Source organism: Lonchura striata, chromosome 4 (assembly GCF_050655825.1).
Source record: "Lonchura striata isolate lonStrDom1 chromosome 4, ASM5065582v1, whole genome shotgun sequence".
In the NCBI taxonomy this organism is placed as follows: Eukaryota; Metazoa; Chordata; class Aves; order Passeriformes; family Estrildidae; genus Lonchura; species Lonchura striata.
In genome coordinates, this window is record NC_140706.1 from 69,777,447 (window position 1) to 69,796,909 (window position 19,463).

The window sequence follows — 19,463 nt, forward strand, 5'->3', positions numbered from 1 at the left end:
CCCAGTTACCACTTGAGTTTCTCTGGAGGTGATGCCATTTCTTTTCAATAAAATCCACTGTGTGGGTGGAAAGCTCAAGTTTCCCAGCTGGCGGATGAAGGCAGAAGTCAGGAGAGGTCAGAGGCAGCTCAAAAGCTGCTCTGATCTATAGGGGTGTTATTCCTCACGGTGGATTACATGGCATTATAACCCCAAAGCACACTTTTGGAGTGCGACTGCTCTGCACTTACTCATTTGCAGCTGAATAACAGCAAATTCCATGCTGCTCTCATCTTTAGAATGCTTAGCAGACGTTCTAAATGCTCAAAACCCCAGGCTGCTGACATTTGCAAGAGTGAAAACATGTGTGCTACAGAAAGGGTCTGCACGCTGCTCCTTTCCTTTTCCTGCGTGGGAGAATTGTGCTGTGCTGGACTACAACTGGAGAGGCCACATCCTCTGAGAAGCCAACAGATGCCTCAGTGATTTGCTGTCAAATACCAGGGGCTAAAAAGCCCCAACAGATATTAAGTATTTTAAAAGCTGCAGCTCAGGAAATGGAAAACAAACACTGTGCCTCCAAGTCTGCAGTGCAACTCACATGGCAAGTATATCTCTTTCCCAAGCTCATTTTGGACAGAATTCGTTTTATGAATGGTAAAATTGTTGTCCATCATTAATGCTTAACTAGACATAAAAAAATTACTGTGAATAGCAAAGAGCCAGAAATTAGAAGAAAAATCCCCTTTTTAAACTGTACCAGCATTTCCAATCATGTTTGGAGCAAAGTAGATCGCTGAACATTCATTTAGATTAAAAGGAAGAGGCAGAACCCATTAAAATCTCTACATGGGAGCCTGTGTGTATCACAGAACATTTACACTAGTAACCAATTTTCATGGAGTTATCAGGACTAAGAAAGATCTACTACAAATACGAATTGTAGGACCATAAAGTGTCACACTCATTCTGGCTATCATGTGTAGTCCCCTGGTGCTGGGGACTTGACAGTTTTAGGGATTTGGACCTCTCAAACTCTGTGTCTAGTGTGCACATGTGGTTCTTGAATTAGCTTTAATTCCTGCCTTTGCACAGACCTCTGCAGCAGCAGCACTGAGCTGAATGCACTGTAAGATCCCCCTCTCGTGGCCACTGCTGCTACAGTGGAGTGTTCAATTACACCAAACAGAAACGTGCATCAGCAAAGCAGCAGCAGGAAAACAGCCCTTTCTGAACTGAGAAAGGATCAAAAACTAATACTGTATTTCACCTAATGTTAAACTGGAGGTTGTCTGCAAGACCTGATCTCTTTTTAACACAAAATAAGCTATTTCAATAAATAACAAACCTAATAAACAGCAATAACTGCCCCAGACAATGAATATTTGCACTGAATTTCATGGGCAAGTTATCCATCATTTTTTTAACTGTTTGCCGAAGTACACAGCCTAGATGAAATACTTTACAGGTCACAGATTGCATCTCCTGTTACAGAGGAGGAGATTTTGGGGCATTTCTGTCATATGCCTCATGGACACAAATTAAAATACATACATACATTCATATGTATTACTCTTTTTTAAAAATGAAAATCTGTTTTCAGTAGGAGAGCAGTTAAATCTCATCACAAGAACAGATGTATAGAAGAGATGCTTCTAGACCCCAGCTTGGCACACCTTTCTGCCTGACATATCAGTTTTGGATATTCCAGATGTAATATCTCTTACAAGACATATAGTGAGGTACCCAAATAAGGGATTTCTGTTTCCATGGAAATTTAAATAATAATTAATATCTCTCTTCATTCTACTCTCCAAACTAAAATAATTTAACAGAAATGTTGGTTAAACAAAGGCACGTATTTGAGAGCATTCCTGTACAAGTCCTGTTTGGTTGTGTATGTACCTGGCAGACACATTTGTCGTGAAGGAAACACATTCATTAACAAATGTCAGTGGTGTTGTCCCAGTGATATCTTCCCATTGGGCAGGGGTGGTTCCTCCTGAAATGGCAGAGGTTTAAAAATAAAATCAAAACCAAGCAAGTCTTCAACTTTTTTGCTTCTAAAAAGTCTTTGCAGTTTTTAATTGCTGTGAAACAAGTAATAATCTGAGATATACCTTCTCCTTGGGTCCACATTATTCTACTAATGCTAGTAGGACTGGATGGGCTTACCCTGAAAATACCAAGTAGCCAAATGATTTTTAAGTGATAAGCCCTCTAGCACAGGATTAAATAATTAATTAAATGAAACACTTGCAGCTCATTTCTCTCTCTTAAGGGAGACTGAAGGAGATGCCACTCACTTTGGAGCCATGGCAAGTCAAGTGTTTAACGCCAGTATTTTTCTCCTAAGTATACTGCAACAGTACATCTGTACTACATTTACTCTGCCAGGCAGAAGTATGCTGGTTCTCAAGAAACAAACTGTAAGGAAAATGCAAAAAAAACACCAAACCCCAAATCTGTGATTATATTACACATCTCTTGTTAGTGCAAACAACAACTATTATTTCTGGTATAAAGGAATTGTTTGGAAAGCAGCTTATTCTCACAGCTTCTTGTCCCAGAACCATCCAGCTTCCCCTGAGTGTAATCAGTTCAGCCCTTCCATCCCCTGGGGACTGACAGTTTCAGGAAGCACACGGAGAGCTCCAAGATTGGCACTTTACCTGTTATGCTGCATAGTAACCTTAGAGTGGGCGTGTCACCTCCATATCCATTCATGAGCCCATCGCTGGAGGCCTTGGGCACCGGAATCGTCATCGTGATGGGCTTATGGAATTTCCTTCTCCTGGGCTCCAGTGTGACTATGGGACTGAAGGTAGCCTTGTTGCCTAAAATCTTCTTTGTAAGTTCAGTGTGCATAGGTTGAGCCTTTCCAAAAAAACAGGAAATAACAGAGCAGTTACTTGAAAACAGTTTAATGATGTGTAAAGAACTGGGTCAGTATATTGTCCACAGACCCCTTCACTTTTCAAATAGCACCATTTTCCATAAAAATCCCATGACTGCTGGTGAGAAGGGGAGACCTCATTCTTTTAACTTTCCCATGCCTGCCTCTTCTTCCTATTCCCTTGCTTGTTGCTTATTAGATTTTGACAGCATTAACCTAAATTCACTTAACCAGTAGCAAATGATAACCTGGTTGCTTTTTTCTCCTGAGAACAAACTCTGGCTGTTTTATGGTGCTATTCAGCAAATCTCAGTAGATTTAAACAAGCAATTCCCTGGACAAGGTAAATCATGGATGCATTCAGCAGCAGGACAGGATGGAGACAGAGGAAAGACTTCCCTCTCTGTGGGAAGTGAATTGTTACACTGGTTCATTCCCACTGAAAATATATACATTTAATAACAGTAGCACGTTTAATTATTGCAGGACTTTGTAATTCTCTGATGCCTTTCATAAGTAGTATTTAGGAAATTCTATGACCTACGCTAATATCAGCATCATCACCAAAATTTCTTCCCAAAGTTCTACAGTTAATAGACAAGACTCTGAACTAACTGGAAAACCCAAAGCTTTACCACTTGCTTTGACTTTTGCATGAATTCTTTTCTTTCATTACTTTTACTAGAAGTGCTGCAGACAACATACAACACGACAAGCTGAATATGCTGGTTCTCCATTCAAAAAAAGTGAATTGTCACCAAAAGTAAACCAAAACTCTGTGAATGCTTCACTGTACCTGGAGGCCAACACGAATTCTCTTGGTGAGTGCCCCTTCTGGGAAGACTGCCTGCACCTGTGGGACCACAGTGCTGCTCAGCACCCCTCCCTCGGGCCCGATGAGGTTACTGTCCTGTTTGATCCGGGACACCACGGCGAAGTACTGAGGGAAATCCCGGGTGATGATGCGGCAGATCCGCTTCTTCTCAAGCTCCTCTGGAGTGTCAAGTACTGAGGGCAGAAGAGGGGATGGTCAGAAGACCAGAGTTTTATAGAAACAGTACAGCCACCTTCAAAATGCTCTCAAGCTTTTCACAGTTTTGCTCAACTTACACAAAGCCCTTTGTCTAGAAATAATGGGAAAAGGAAACACACCCATGTTAAGTTAAACCAGAGTAATCAAGAAAGAACAAATAGATTAAGCTGTGGACTGAAGGCAGCAAACAGAACACTCTGACAACACTTCCAAAATCAGCAGCCAAACAAGCAAAGGGATTGGTTCCAGCCCTTTCTCTCTCACCTATTTACAATGTCCTGAACGAGCATCAAGAAAACAAAACTTCAAAACACTATCAAAATATGGATTCCATTTTAATGCTGTGAGTTGTCTTGTTTACTTTGGGATTTGTGAGGTTTTTTGAAAAAAAAAACCACCAAAACAAATTAATAACAACTTCTGCAGCTCCTAGACAGCCCAAGGCCATTCTGTTCTCTCTGAAAGCAAGAGTACCGATGACTGACATTTCCTCCCACACACGGAGCTGCTCCAAAAGGATCAGTATGATAATTGTCTTGTTTTGGAAAGATGTTTGCTATGGAAGCTTTTTGTTTAACACCATGAAAAGGAACAGGAGAAAACACAAGTCTAAGAGTCAGCTTCATGAAGGGAGACATCCTGTCCCACTGCTTGAAGAGCCCATGCAAAGGAAGTGAGCACCATGGTAAAAGCTGCTACGCTCATGGTACAGAAGGAACACAGGAGCAGGATAAGAAACCAAGTGCCACTAGATACCTTCATCCATCCCATTCAGGATTTCATTCAGTTCATCCTCAGTGTATTCACAGAAATGCTCCTTCCAGCTGTCCCCATTCTCGCTGCGCAGAATCACCAGCTCTCTCTCCTTCCCACGCAGGGCAGCAAAATGGGGAATCTCCACAATCACGGGCCTGGCACAGCAACACAGCGCATTAAATGCACACGGGAGAGAGGAAGAAACAGGATTAACAGCAACTCTATTCAGTCTGCTACAAAGTGACCTGGAATTCTACCTATTTGGCTGGAATGCTTTGGCACAATCCTAAACTAGTAGGTCACTAACACAGACTAGAGTGTTACAGGGACCCAGTAAGTGCTGAAGGACAGATGAAAAAGTGCATTCACCTCTTTCCACAGTGTGAATGAGATTTGGTAAGATAATAGTGCTTATCTGGAAATTTGGTGATTGTTTTTGCAAATCCATCAAAAGCTCATGCTCATTTTATTTGTCACTACTGTCTGGGTTAACCTGTGCAACTTCATTTCAAAGAGAATCTACTGTAATGTATAGGAATAGTGGGACAAATTCTCATCTCACTTATACTAGTGCAAATCAGAATAATTTCATTGCAATCTGGAGGCGATTGTGTCCTGTGTCGATTTCACTTCGTAATTCTATATATTCCAATGAATTTATTTCTGATTTACACCCTGGGAGAGATACAGGAAGTCTGGGGAGATTGTCTGGGTCACTACTGGAGTATAAGAGATAAGAATTTGCCTTGTTGCCTTGCAAGTCAACGTCTGCACCAGCATATGCACTCATATATATATACACACACATATACAACACATATGTGTACATATAATATATCTGTATTGAGATATACATATACATACATACTCTTAGAAATAAGAGAGAAGATATAAAGGTATTTGCAGATACACTTCTCTAATTAGAGGACTCACACAGATTACCAGGTATGTAGTAAATGCCACGTGTTCTATCACACTGGTGGTATCCAACATATATCTTATTGATTGATCAGTCCTTGATACAAAAAAAACAGTTTAAAATTTACAGTAGATTCTTTTTATTTTTTTGTGGTCCCAATCCAGGTTGCTTTGCTACAGACATCAAGCACAGAACTAGGAAGATTTCATGCCAAAACAAAAATGAAGGCCACAGTACTTGAAGAAAAAGATACAAACATACCACCAAAACAAAACCACAAACCACAAAGGTTGAAAAATGGTCCACTAAGGGTTAAGTGTACAAAATTTCAAATGATAGAAAGGGACAATATCATGGGCATAATGACATAAAAAAATCATATTGCAGAAGGAGGAGAAGAATGGGGAGGTCAGCATCCATCAATTTGTTTCAAGTCTCTCCTACCCAAGGAATTTGGTCCCAGGAGGCCCCAGCTGAAGGATTCGGCTGACCAAGCTTTCTCCCTCATTAAGTGGGGGAGGAGCCGTAGGCAGATGAAGTTTACTGAGTACATCCAAAGCAGCAGTGAAAAAAAGAACATAAATAAACTTTATGTATTTTTTGTGCCAGAACGCTAGTGCCACTGTCTGGTCCACAGAGTGGAATTAGGCTGTACACTGAATAAGGTTCCGTCCTAGCCATGACAATTTGGTGACCCAAATCAGAAAATCAGATTTGTTAATTTAGGATCTTTTCTTTCTCATGGGGGTTTTGGCCATGTACTCAATGGGAGCAGAATCTGGACTTTAGAATGCACCCCTGCAAACAGTACAGCAATTTTCTGATCTCACTGCCAGCACAATACCTTGGAAAACACATCCAGGAAGGGCACAAAGATCTGAGAATGAATAAACTACACTGTATGCCTGTCTTGCAGGGGAGACACTCATCAGATAGGAAAACCATTTTAAAAATGGGAGACATACTTAAAATCCATTTGTGTGTGACAAAGATAATGGGAAGACTGAATGTGACAGCACAGTATTTCTTCTGCTCTTTAGATTTTTCTCCTTCTTTTTAGAAATGACCAAGATGTGAAAAGAATAAGTGGTAGCAATAACAAAGATGGTGACTCTGATGACTGCCTGTAATAAATGGATTTTAAAGCAACTGAGTTGTTTCCAAATAGATTTAAACTATTGGTGTTTCCAGCCACTTTTTTGACAGTTTCTGGATGAAGTTTCTTTACTGCATTAGAAGGAGTTCCTTCAGTCATCCACTTCTGGATGTCACAGTTGATAGGGAGAATAGCTGGTAAAACAAAATTTCAGTGGAATATTGCTAAAATGTGCTCAGAGCAGACACAAATCCAATCTTTCTACGGGCTTTGCAGGATAGGAAAAAAGAAATGGCCAAGAAAATCCAGAGTTGTCCTACTATTTAATTTAGCAATTTCAACCCCAGAAAAATTAACAGCACTGTGCTTCCCTGATAGTCCAAATTACCAATACCATGACACAAGACTCTAAAATAAGCTCCTGTACCTTGCGTTGTGTAGGTAGTAGGCTTCACATTTGTAGGTTACATCAGCACAGTTCTATTAATTTTTTAAAATATAGCACGAGCTGCCTTTTTTGGCCGTAAAAGTCTTTTCCCATTGTAATATCACAACACTGAGCAACAATTATATCCAAGGAAAGCACATGAACCATAGTGCCGATGTTTGAAACAGCCGTGTTGAACACAAAGGTGTAAAAGCTTTGCACATCTCTCCCTAACAGCTGCTCCGCGTTTCACAGGACCGCTCTGTTTGTTGCCACGCGCCACAGAGATCCTTTCCAATCCAAGTTTGCCAAAGGAACCATTTCAGTGCAACGCAAACACAGAAAGAGGCTGAAGGTTTCCCTTCGGGCCACGCGGCCCCCCTTACCCAAGGAACTGAGCCCCAGAGGGTCCCACTTCGATGAGGCGGCTGGCCAGCCCTTCTCCCTCCACCATGGGCGGCATGGTGGCCAGCCTGTGGCGCTTCACCAGGCGGCACGTCACGCGCGTCGGCGCCGTGCACTTGCGCGGCGGGATGATGATGCGCAGCCCGTTGTGCCGGCAGCCCCGCATGGCACCGCCGCGAGCGTCCACCATGAAACTCACCAGGAAGCTGCAAAATCAGGGCAGACAGTGAGATCCAGAGCACACCACCGAGTCCCTCGCTTACGTTCCACATACGTACATACGACGTATGTAAATAGAGCTCTTGACCAAGAGGTACAATGAGAAAAAGCCTTTCTCCCACGTGAAGCACCAAATCATGCTGAGTTCACTATTAATTAAACTGGCAACTACTACCCGACAGTTCTTCACAGAAAATCTTATGTCATAGGGCTGCTATTGGTAAAATACCAGCAGACACCAGTAAATGTGAACACGTGTACCTACTGCAAAGTGCAAATAGCACTGGTCTGTACCTGCAAGCAGCTTTATTTAAAGTTGGCACTCTTTAAATACTTCACGAGCAAATACGGGTTATTGAAAATTTATGATTCAAAAATATAAAGCCAATTCTGATTGGATGGCCAAGGTTTTTTAGGGTTTTTTAGGGCTTTTTTTTAGATTCTCAATATAATTTTCTAGTTATTTGATAAACTATAATTTTTTAGAAAAATGGGTTTGGATATTTTAAAAAAATCAAGATTAATTCTGGAATACATTAATAAAATTCATACTCCATCAGCGGGGTTATCACCTATTTATATAAAAAACCCCAGAATGCTGTTATGGTTTGAAGGCAAATTTGGGGTTTGGTCAGATGAGAAGAGCTAGAATCACTATATAAAAGGTTTATTTATGAATTTCAGGTTTTCTGTGTTACCTTGCACAGCAATACAGTGGGAAAACTTAAGAGATACAGAAAGCCATCTACAGGAAGCTTACTTCTAGCGCAAGGTTAAATAATTTATTCCTCTTTATTTAAAAGGGAGAAAAACATTTCATTTTGTTTGGAATTTCTTTTGTGCTGAATTTTTTGTAGTTCCACATTTACCAACAGGTAGATTTTGATAGACTGGGGACATTCTTGGGAAAGGTGTAGAGCTACTCCCAATTTTTTTTTTTTCACTGTTTGATTACAGGATCATGCCTGATGTGGGATGGTAATGTCAGGTTGCTGGAAGTGGAAATAAGAGTAGATGAGACAGAACAGTGTCAGGCCTACTTCTAGCCACTAATATAGAACCAGCACAATGGGGAGTCGCAGAAATGCTACTGAAGGACCTGCAATAGAGAAAAGCCCTTATAACAGGAGTAACAAATACAGGGATTTTTTCCACTGCCCCCTTGACCGTTCTGTGCAACAAACATTGCATCCATTCATTGTCCACACAGCGACAAGAATTCCACATGCTGTAAAAACACAACACTCGACACACCGTGCAGGTCAGAGATGGACGATGGGAAGGAGCCACAAGCGCCAGTCGGAAGCACACCATGCACCACGGATGCCAGTCTGTCTCACACATGCAGGCTCCTAGTCTACTGCCATTCAGATACCTCTAGGCTTTGCTTAGGGTAAAACTCTGGGTTGTACAACCATTAGCTCATTCCTTAGAGGTTGGTGTTTCTGTGGTTTTAACAAGGGGGAAAAAAAGAAAATGAAAACATTTTACAGCTTCCATTGTCTGGGGATTTTTTGAGAAAAATGGGAGCTTCCTTCACAAAATACATTATTTGTACATATTAGAGCACAGATGAAAGAAGAGCTTGAGAGACATTAAATGCTTGATTGTTGCACTAATGCTCTTGGCTTGCGCTGCAATTGCCCCTGAAGTACATGAAGCAGTGTTATCAAAACAGTTCTGCATGATGTTTCAGAGCATGTGTCCAAGTCACCAGCACAACAAATGTGTTTCAGGCAGTCAATGGCACTGCTGGAAGAAGAGTTTCTCATTTTAAAGCCACTGCTAAGAGCAACACAAACACTCCCCCAGAACTCCCAGAAGCTAATGAGAGCGCTGACTGAATTAAAGCATTCACATTTCTCATTGAGCGAGCTGTCATGAACACAGTATTAGGATTCAGTTATTTTCATTATTGACATAATACTCTGGATTGCATGCTTTAACACCTTTTTTTGGCTGTCCATCATGAAAATATTAGTGCTGGGTCACCTGCTGTCCCAAGATCTCCTTAGCTTATCTCCCTATTTGCCTCAGCAATGCCAAACCTGCTGTTCACTGCTAGAACACAGACACACCAAAGGTGAGGATCCAAACCAAGTAATCTCCCTTCTGACCCCTGTGGGTTCTTTTTTTGGTATGGTTGCAACTTCTTTCAGTTTGAGTTTACTAAATGTGCCTAGTGGGTCAGCAGATCTATCACAAAGTCTATCTCACTTCAGCCCTCTCTCACTGGAACAACCAGTAAGGAGTGGAAAAATAGGCAGAGGTAAGTCTCAGTGGGACATGGATATTATTATTATCTGTAAAAACAGCTGTTTCTGTCATAAAGAAGCTCTAAGGTTGTTATTCAGACAGCACAGAAAGATTAGTGCCAATTATCACGTTAACTATGGAGGAGCCAGTTCCCTAACCCAGCTATAGAATACTATGGAATTGCTGGAAAAGAGATTCTGTAGAACTAGCATGAATATAAGCACAAAGGAAAGTAACTCAAGGGGAAAATTTCTGAGCTTTAGGTCTGTACCATAATCCTGGGAAGACAGAACACCAACACAGGGTTTGCAAACAGAATGTAAAAATACATCCTTTTCTACTATCACTTTGCTTCTTTCCCACCTTTTTGCTACATTTATTTTTTCATCCACTCATTTAATCCAATTTCTTTTAATCCATTTTTTTCTTAATCAGCACATTTCACTTAATTTTGGCTATGCAAGAGAGTGAAGCAAATAATTCATAGGAAAGCCTTTTCTGAATCACAGCAGTCTCTTATTCTGCCTATTTGCTACATAATAGGGCATCTGGATGGGGCCATTACTGGTCCAGGACTGGAAAAGCTTTCCCTTTTTGGAGGAGTGTGTCTATCAATATACAAATAATTCATACAAAACTAATGCATGACATAAAACATGCTTCTGAAGTGTGCATTTAGGAAAGTGAAAAATTTGTATGACTAATGTAGAGCAAATTTAAAATTCAAACTAATTATTTTGTTGCCCACGCACACCCATATTATTTTTTCTCTTCCACCTCTGTTACCAAGTGTTGTTAAGTGACGAGATTGAGAGAGGAAGAGACTGCACTCAACAAAAAAACACTAGCAGGGATAAAAGGCAGATGAAGCCATCACTCTGAGAAGTGATACCTTATCATGCTAAATTCCCATGGCCAAAAAGAAACTAATGCATAACACTAGCACATGAATAATCCTAACATTCCATATATTCCCTGAAGCTAAGCAGCAAACTCAGACCTTACTCCATGTTCCAGCTGAATGGAGCACTACTACAGCACTATCAGCCACCTACGTACAGAGAACGAAGGGGAGAGGGATCATTAAAGAGAAACACAGATGGTGGGGAAGAGTTCAAGAGAGGGGAAAAAAGAAAGAAAAACCCAGTTAATAAATGGGATTAAATGAACTTTAACTTAAAATTCAATTAAGTGATGACTCAAAGTCAAAGCAGATTGCAGGTTAAGGCTGCGTCTTTCTCGGTACTAAGACAGCCTTTGAGTAATCTTCATTTTCAGTTTTAAAGGCTCTGTTAGAAATGAAGCATGACACAAACACGTGACCCTGGCAGTCCTGAAAATTGGGTCAATACTGAGATTTCCTGAGCTTTGGCAAGGTGGTAGTACAATATAAAAGCCAGACTGGGGAAACAAATCAGGGTTGGGGAAATCATTGCCTTCTCTCTTTTAAAGAGAATGAAGAGGAAATCAAAATTATTTTTCTGAAGAAAATATGAAGTACAAAAGCAATTATCTTATAGATTCCTCTTATAGGAATCAGTTACAGACCACAGGGGAGTCTATACATGCTTTAGTTAAAAACACAGCAGTCAGCTGAAGCATCATCCATTCTTTCTCAATTTAGCAATCTTAATAAATTAGAGAGGCCATTTCATCCCCTACAATTTTAGAGCAATTAAGAACTATATGCTTGCCATATGAAAGACATATTGAGTAACACTGGCTGTAGTGGCCTTGTGGTCAAGTACACAAACAAAAGGCCCTTTACTCCTTCAGGCTGTTTCCACACCTCCTACAGAAAGCAGAGCAAGCAGGTCTCAGGATTTCTACTTGATCAAAACACAGACTAAATATATGCATTGGATAGAAGGGGCAAAAAATATTTATATTTTAGTTCTGAGCCTGAGTTATTCCCTTTGCTGATATTAATAATATAGAATTAGCTTGGGTTTATTCTGTATCTATCCTCATGTGAAAGATAACAGCAGGATGAACAAAGACACTGGAAACTGGATGTGTCAGTGCTGGGGAGAGTGAAGGAAGCCACCTGTGTGCTTTGTGAGGAGTCCCTGTTTTGTCAAGAGCTTCGCAGAGTTCCAGGCGGCCACGACCGCACGCGTGGGGGCACTCATTCTGCAGAGCCATGCAAACCCAGCAGGTGAGGGGCCTTTCTAGGACAGGCAACAGTTCTTGGAACACACAGAACCAAACTAGACAAAGTCTCCACCACCACTTCCATACGCTGGGCTCGGGTACAGTTGCTCTCCCCAAGCAGCTGGGCAGGCACACATGCGCTCAGCAGATAGCAGGGAACAAAGCTCCAACCAGAGCACACCGGGTGTAGACACAGTCAAAAACTTCTCAGCACACATTATGTCAATTTATAAAAGAAACTGGGAAACAAGGAGATAGCAGCATTCAGTGTTAGTCGCAGTGTGAAGAAGCAGAAACAAACAATCAGGGTGCTTCAGCCATCAGAAAGTTGTTCAGTGGGAGAAGGAAACTGGAGAGAGGCTAAACTCAGAAAAAAGGCCTTGATCCAGCTCCCACTGAAGTCAACAGCAAAGTCATTCAACTACCTTAGAGTGCTTTCCAGCAGGCCGTAACTATGCCATCCAAAAACAAGGCAAAATTCACATTCCAGGAGGACAAAAAACATGATCCTAACACAGGAAACTGCTACAATATTAACTTCCGACAACATTCTCTTCACTGCATTAGTCAACTGCTGAGAAATTCTGGCCTACAAAGATGAGTCTGTAGTTTGGGTGTTTAATTAGCCACTTTATAATTTTGCAGAGCTTGATATTTAATTTTCACCTTTCTAGGGTTAGGCTGAAGGAGGTGAACAGGTACTGTGCCAACAAACACTTATTTTGCCAAGGGAAGATAATCTTTGGGATGGTTCAGCTTCAGGTGTTCTGTGCAGAATGTAATGTACCAGTGCTTCAAGCACTGATTGACCATCACACAAAAGCAGGCATGGCATGAAAACTAAGATATTCTAAGGCTGAGCTGTTATTCTGCTAGTTCAAGTACAGTGACACAATCTGGAAAATGTAGCTTAGAGAGTGGCTCTGCAATATTCTTTATACAGACAAGTGAGATAAAAGACCCACTTACTAATACAATAATTACAGCAGTTTGTGTTGAAATAGCTGTGGGGGGGACTACTTCTTTAAATATTAATATTAAACTATGCCAGCAACAAAGAAAAGGTATGGTTAAATACATCAATGGTTAAAACAAGCTAGGATGGTATAAGGATCTTTGTTAAGACTTTTTGCAGTGGGCTTATTAACAGTTCCAGAATTCTTTTGTTATAGATGCTAAAGCAGATGGGAGAAAGTGGACACTTACTGTATAAGAGAAGTTGTGCCATATGTAACTATTACTGTGGGTTAGATTTTTTTTTTTCTCTTGGCTAATGGGCACTATCAAAACACTACAGCATCCTGAAGTGAGGTAAGAGGGGAGGATAAATAGGGTGGGTGAGAAGTGCAATGTATTAAAGAAAGAAATTATGCAGAAGTTCACCTGCTGTTGTCAAGATCAAGACATGGAGAAGAGCATCTGCAATAGAATAGATGGTTTAACATCAAAAAGGAACAGAAAGGGGAAAAAAAGAATGAGTTAAATGAAATACTGGGAAAATGAAACAGATTTCTAAAGCAAACACACAAACATATACATACATATGCATATTCCTCACATGTGGGAAGGTTGAAGTGAGTATGGAAAATAAGCCTATGTAAACAGCCTCAGTTCCAAGTGGCCACTACCAGTAGAGCAGTGAAACTGGAGGGATCTGGTTTCTCTATGGACATTCTCACACTGGAAGCCAGACACCTAAAATGCACAGCTGGATTCCAAGTAAAACTCTCAAAAGTAGATAAGGGGAAATGCTGCTTGGCTTAGGTGTCCACATCTAAAATGTGGGCTGTGTGATACCAAAGGCTAAGGTACCTAAGGTAATTCCAGCCAGCATTCCTGATAGCACAATAATCATGTTTTTCTTTTCTTAAAATCCTCTATCAATACATTGTCCTCCACTTCCTTCCATTTCAACATGTTTCTTGTCCTCCTTTTGTTCTACAAAATTACAAATTTCAAACTCTCATTTTGACCGGTTTAGGCTCTCAGCAATCACTTAGTGTCACACGGACAATTAGTTTTCCAGCTTCCCTTTTTATTTCATGGATCTCCATTGCCATTTTCTTCCATCAACATGCTTTGCTATTAATGAAACACACTCACTCTTTTTCCTCATTGTAGCTTTCTGAACAAAGGCCATAAAGCTGCAGAATAATTTGAAATCATTTAGACTTTCAGATTTAAGAAATGACTATCAGCTGGTGGCTGCCAGGTCCTGTTTCCATAACGATTTCCAGGAAATCAATCTCACATTGGGAAAAATGTATTATGGAGTCAAAGTACAACACTTGAAATATATTTTGTTTACCTTGTTAGCAAGGATCCAGCCTCCTTTTTTGCAGACATGCAGCTAAGAATGATAATTCATATTATTTGTCACAGTACGAGCTGCTCAATCCCTCATCTTTTCATTGATGGAAACAATGACTTTCAGCAAGGTAAACTCACTAATAGTATCCCAACCATGTAATTTATTTCAAGATATAAGTAATGACACACTCTGACCATCCGTTAGTCAAACAGGGATTTTTTTCAGCAAATTATATAAAAGAAATCAGGATCTTTCATCAAACAGGATCTTTACTGTGAGTCAGAGTTGGAAAATCTGCAGAGCTGCTGCATATTTGCTCTAGAACACAATACCAAGTTAATATCAAAGCATGCACCCAAAGCTCCTTCCTCACAGTGCCATGATCCTGACAACACGTCAGATTTGCTCTCTGATCTACTGTGACTTTACACAGCTGTCAGGAAAATTCTTAGAAATATAATCTACATACAACTAATTTCACCACATCACCAGAACACAGCTAAGAGAACAACTTAGCTTTGCACACCATTAATACTTTTAAAATCTTACAGTCACTCTTATCTTCACCATTCATGAATATTCTTACGGGAGATAAAAATATGGTACTGCCAAGCAGTGTCTAAATGCTGCAAATTTTTCAGTTCAGTGATTTTTTTGCCTTCAAGCTTAATAAAAATACACTTATTCTTCCACAATAGGTGTGGTATGAGACTAAAACCGTGAAACATATTTGCATTTATGTAGGCACTAATTCTGTCTCTTACATTACAACAGGAAATTATAAATATATCCCCTAACATCAGCAGTAAAGTCATACAACTCTATCTTATTGGATGTTCAGCACACAAACTTTTTGGCATACTCGGAGATCCTTAACTTTGCTCAACATGTAAGATCAAGTAGTTTCATGAGAAGAAAAAATCTGATTTGCTTGAAGGGGAGTTTAAGTTCAGGAATTCATACTTTTTTCTTCAGCCAAAGTAGGAAACTATCTGGAAACTCTCAGCTGTGTAAAATGACCAGGAGACCTTTATGTTGAGATTTTGAGCCCCACAAGAACACTAGCTCTTAGGAGAGAAATATTTTTGTGGTTTCAAAATGGTTGCCAAAGACTCAGACCAAAGGACTAAATTTTATTTCCTTCCTGATGAAATTATCAACATATTGAAGGAACAGTTATATTCAAAATGTAAATGGATGGTTAAATACTTTTCCCTTCTGAAATTTCAAATGTGAAAGAAGATTTGGTTAGTTAGGCAAAGGCTGAAATACGTGCCTGTGGAACGCCACATGGAGAGAACTCTATGAGCTCTCTATGAATTTATCCCTTTGCCTGGGGGTGTTACACTGTGATCCACAGGAGCACTTCCCTACAATGGGAGATCAGTAAGAACCCTGCAGCAGTTTGAGGTTCACCACTGGAGTGGTACAGGTCTCTCCTCAGATTGTACAGAATTCAAACTTATTACATCTGTGACAAAAAAAATTACCATCCAATACTTTGCTGGTGTGTTATTTCTCAAAAATGCCATCTGAATTCAACACATTTTCAGAGTCTTGGGCAGAACCAAGGCCACACCCTGACATAGGACCACTGACAGTGTTTATCTAGGATTTCTTTCAAAATTCTATGAGTTTCCTTTCACGGTAAGTAACTACTACTTCACTGCATGCCCTAAATGTCAGCCCTGCTGCTGCTTCAGAAGAACCCACTAACAGTGTGTGTCTGTACGTGGAGGGGAGTGTGGCTGACAAAAGGGCTATGAATCACAAATACATTTGTTGTTCCAGCAGAGTGAGTGCAATAATCATGAACTTCTACAAATGTTTCACTTTTAAAATAAGGTCTTAGAAGCAAAACTCTAGTAGTCAATGAACTTTTCTAACAGATGCACCCCAATAGTTTATGACTCAGACCAATCTAAACAAGATAAAAATGAAGTATTTTTCAAATGATGAGAAAATGTTATTAAAGGTTTCCTTATTACAATATTTAGTGTCAGGTTAGTGTGTATATATAGGAAGAAAACAATTTGTGTTGTGTTAAAATTCACTATTACATGTAAGGCTGCAGAGAGTGTTGCTCCTGTTAAAAACACATATTTCATCCTACCACTAACACCCTGGTCATCTCAAAAGGTGGGAATACCACTCTTTTTTTAAAAAGAAGACAATAAAATAATTGCACATTCAAGAAATACATGCCACTCTTCCAGAAAGTATTTAGTTAATCCTCTGCAATCACAAGAAAGACCTACCTTTCAGAAAGGGAAAATTAATACATCCTTTGGAAAAACCTGTAAACTCTCTAGGGTTAGAATAAAGCACCAAAGCCATTTTAAAGCTTTCATACCAGAATATATATAAACAGACACACACTTCACATATTAAGTATTTTCATTTCATTTGTTAGTTTTGGAGCTCATGAGAAGTAAATCCAAACAGTGCTGGTCACAATCAACTATCCTACAATCAGCTAACAAACAATATTCTCATCTATGTCATGTGAGTCAATCTGGCAATATTGTGCCTCCTCTAGATCAGGACTGGCTGTCATTCCACATGGGACTCCAGTGCTGGTTTTTAAAAACACAGACTGTAAGATAGTAGCAAACTCATTCAAGACTGACAAAAATAACCTTTCCCCTGTGCTGCCCAATCATGCTGTGTTCACAGCCCACAGAGAGGAAATGCTTTTTAATTACTACAGTTTCTTCTGAATTCATTGGCACATTCCCCATCCAATCTGACGGCAGGACACAAATGTAGAATTCAGTGTGAAGACTGAAATGCCTTAAAATGCAGTCACAGATTTTAAGGCCAGCCAGGATAACGTTTGTAAATATGATTTTGGCTGGGCCTGCATTTTGACCTGCCTTATGCCATGACATTGAGTCTGCCTAAATGTAAATGCTTACAAAGAGTCAGTTGTACATGAAGACAGTGGTCAAATATGTGCAAAGCTCATGATGTTTAGGTTGCTTGTCTATTCATATAATTTAGAAGGCAAAACTGGAGCTGGTGCTCGCCTCAACTACTCCACCAGCACAGTAAGTGTTGACCATCTGGAGTGATTAAGTACTTGATGTCAATTATTATTAACTCTGAAAGGCATTATTTCTCCATTAAATGCACACAAATGTCTGTGTGTATGTGTCATTTATCACATTCATTCCCCTTGAACTTGACTGAAGGCCCACTGACTTGCAGTGATTTCAGTGAATAGTCTTGGTACTCAGACTTGCGTGGTTGTCAGAGCTTAAAAGATCATAACAATTTATTGGCAGCTCCAGGAGGCAATGAATTAACATACAGCTCCTAGTTAAGCATTAGTTGAAGCTCGTGTCACTGCAGGTACTCTGCTTCTCATTTTGCAGTGTAATGCGAATTGATGTACTCACCCTGAATGAATAGGACTGGAAGAAAGAGCCACATTGTCCAAGATTTCAGGGCCCAAGCTTAAGCGATATGAATTCCTTTCAGCTTCTTTGGCCAGAGTTGTTACCTTGGGAAGCAAAATAACCCCATTTTACTACAATGAAATCCATTAATGAACAAAAAAAAAATGCATTTTGCATAGTAGTGCCTAAAGCATTTAAACATTTTCTTTTAAAACAAAGGTGTACTAATAGCATTAAGATACTAGAAACCCTTATTGTAGCACTTAGTATTTCCCTAAAGTAATCCTATGTTAGTGGTCTCAGTGAAAGAATGCTGTGATTTCACCAAGAAGGCATTTCCTAAATCTCTTTTTTTTTTTTTAACTACAAGCATGTTTCAAGACAGTATCTTAGGACAATGCCTGTGAGTTCATTACATCCCCTGAATGTGTAGCACGATGTCTATTAGCAACATTCACATATCAGTTGAAACGGAGAACATTAAGAACACAATCCTTGTGCTACATTCACACAGCTTATCCATTTATTTTGGAATAGACTTCAATACTGCACAGCACAGTATGCCATTAAATATGCCTAGAAAATAGATTTGTACTCAAACGAACCAAGCAGCGTGCACCACACCATCTCACCAGAACAACTTGCAGTGCAGCCTTTGCCTGTTTCCTGATCTCTGTAGCCAAGAAGGGGCTTTGAGAGGTTTGCTCACCTGCTGGCTGGGGATGACCACGGTGTCGTCGATCATGGCGCTGTCGCGCAGGTAGGACGCGTGGCTCAGCGTGTGGGACCTGTCGGAACTGAAGGACCGCAGGCTGGGAGGTTGGTAGGATGCCAGAGCAATGCATCAGCAGCACACAGGATGTTGCAAAGGTGTCATGACAGATCGAGTGGGAGAATGAGAAAAGCGTGCTATTAGCAACACCATGCAGCTTCCAGGGGCAGCAGAGCTCAGTCAGGGGAAACACAGCTTTAAACACCTCTGTTGTGCCACCTGTCTGACCATGGGCCGCAAAGCCTTTGCACTAACCTATTTGATTCCAAATGCAGAACCTAGAGATTAATCTAGATGACAGTTTATTTTATACTCACAGATACTTTAGATTTGGCTTTGTGGCATGATGGTTTCCTCATAACAAAAAGCATTAATTTCTGTTAAGGCTCTTTGGAGAACTTCTCTGCTCCATCACACAAGCAAACAACTACAGAAAACCAGGATGCTACCATCCTGAAAAAAAGCTGGAATGACGTTTTCTGAAGCTTTGTTGGGACCTACTCTCTCCCCTTAAACTGTAAAAGCAGTAAGCCTGGCATTGTCCCCTGGAAGGTACACACAGCAAGGTGAAGTGTGGCCAGCCACAAGCTCCTGTGTAAAACAGAACCTTCCTCTGAATCCCAGCAGCATCTGCAGGGAGACAGCCCCCGTGTCAGCACCGATCTCGCTGTAAGTACACACAGCTCTACAGAGCACTGGTTGCTGTAGCAATGAGAGGTGCAAGGCAGTAAATAAGCTGCTTCCAAGCACTGGCTCAGAATGTAGCCATAGTATACACCAGCAAAAAACAAAACCAAAAAAAAATAGACAAATACAACACCACAGAAGGACATACTGAG

General features: G+C 40.4%; 2 protein-coding genes across 20 annotated transcripts in view; one reads left to right on the plus strand and one right to left on the minus strand.

The window, feature by feature from the left end:
• Positions 1 to 5,995, plus strand: part of CAMK2D (calcium/calmodulin dependent protein kinase II delta) — a 172,507-nt gene extending 166,512 nt beyond the window's left edge. For all 6 annotated transcript variants that reach the window (XM_085579399.1, XM_085579402.1, XM_085579401.1 and 3 more), the window contains one exon: positions 3,561 to 5,995. In XM_085579399.1, the coding sequence (XP_085435525.1) occupies positions 3,561 to 3,642 (82 nt within the window). In that variant the 3' untranslated portion in view covers positions 3,643 to 5,995. The remainder of the gene's footprint in view (positions 1 to 3,560) is intronic.
• The window catches only part of ANK2 (ankyrin 2), a 275,878-nt gene that overhangs the window by 30,130 nt on the left and 226,285 nt on the right, over positions 1 to 19,463 (minus strand). For 12 of the 14 annotated variants that reach the window (XM_085579383.1, XM_085579389.1, XM_085579388.1 and 9 more), the window contains 10 exons: positions 18,562 to 18,664; positions 17,853 to 17,956; positions 14,449 to 14,490; positions 13,524 to 13,559; positions 7,493 to 7,717; positions 6,028 to 6,126; positions 4,665 to 4,819; positions 3,672 to 3,883; positions 2,652 to 2,856; positions 1,885 to 1,981 (listed from right to left, as the gene is read on the minus strand). In XM_085579383.1, the coding sequence (XP_085435509.1) occupies positions 1,885 to 1,981; positions 2,652 to 2,856; positions 3,672 to 3,883; positions 4,665 to 4,819; positions 6,028 to 6,126; positions 7,493 to 7,717; positions 13,524 to 13,559; positions 14,449 to 14,490; positions 17,853 to 17,956; positions 18,562 to 18,664 (1,278 nt within the window). The remainder of the gene's footprint in view (positions 1 to 1,884; positions 1,982 to 2,651; positions 2,857 to 3,671; positions 3,884 to 4,664; positions 4,820 to 6,027; positions 6,127 to 7,492; positions 7,718 to 13,523; positions 13,560 to 14,448; positions 14,491 to 17,852; positions 17,957 to 18,561; positions 18,665 to 19,463) is intronic. The other 2 variants (XM_085579381.1, XM_085579390.1) reach the window with 2 other exon arrangements.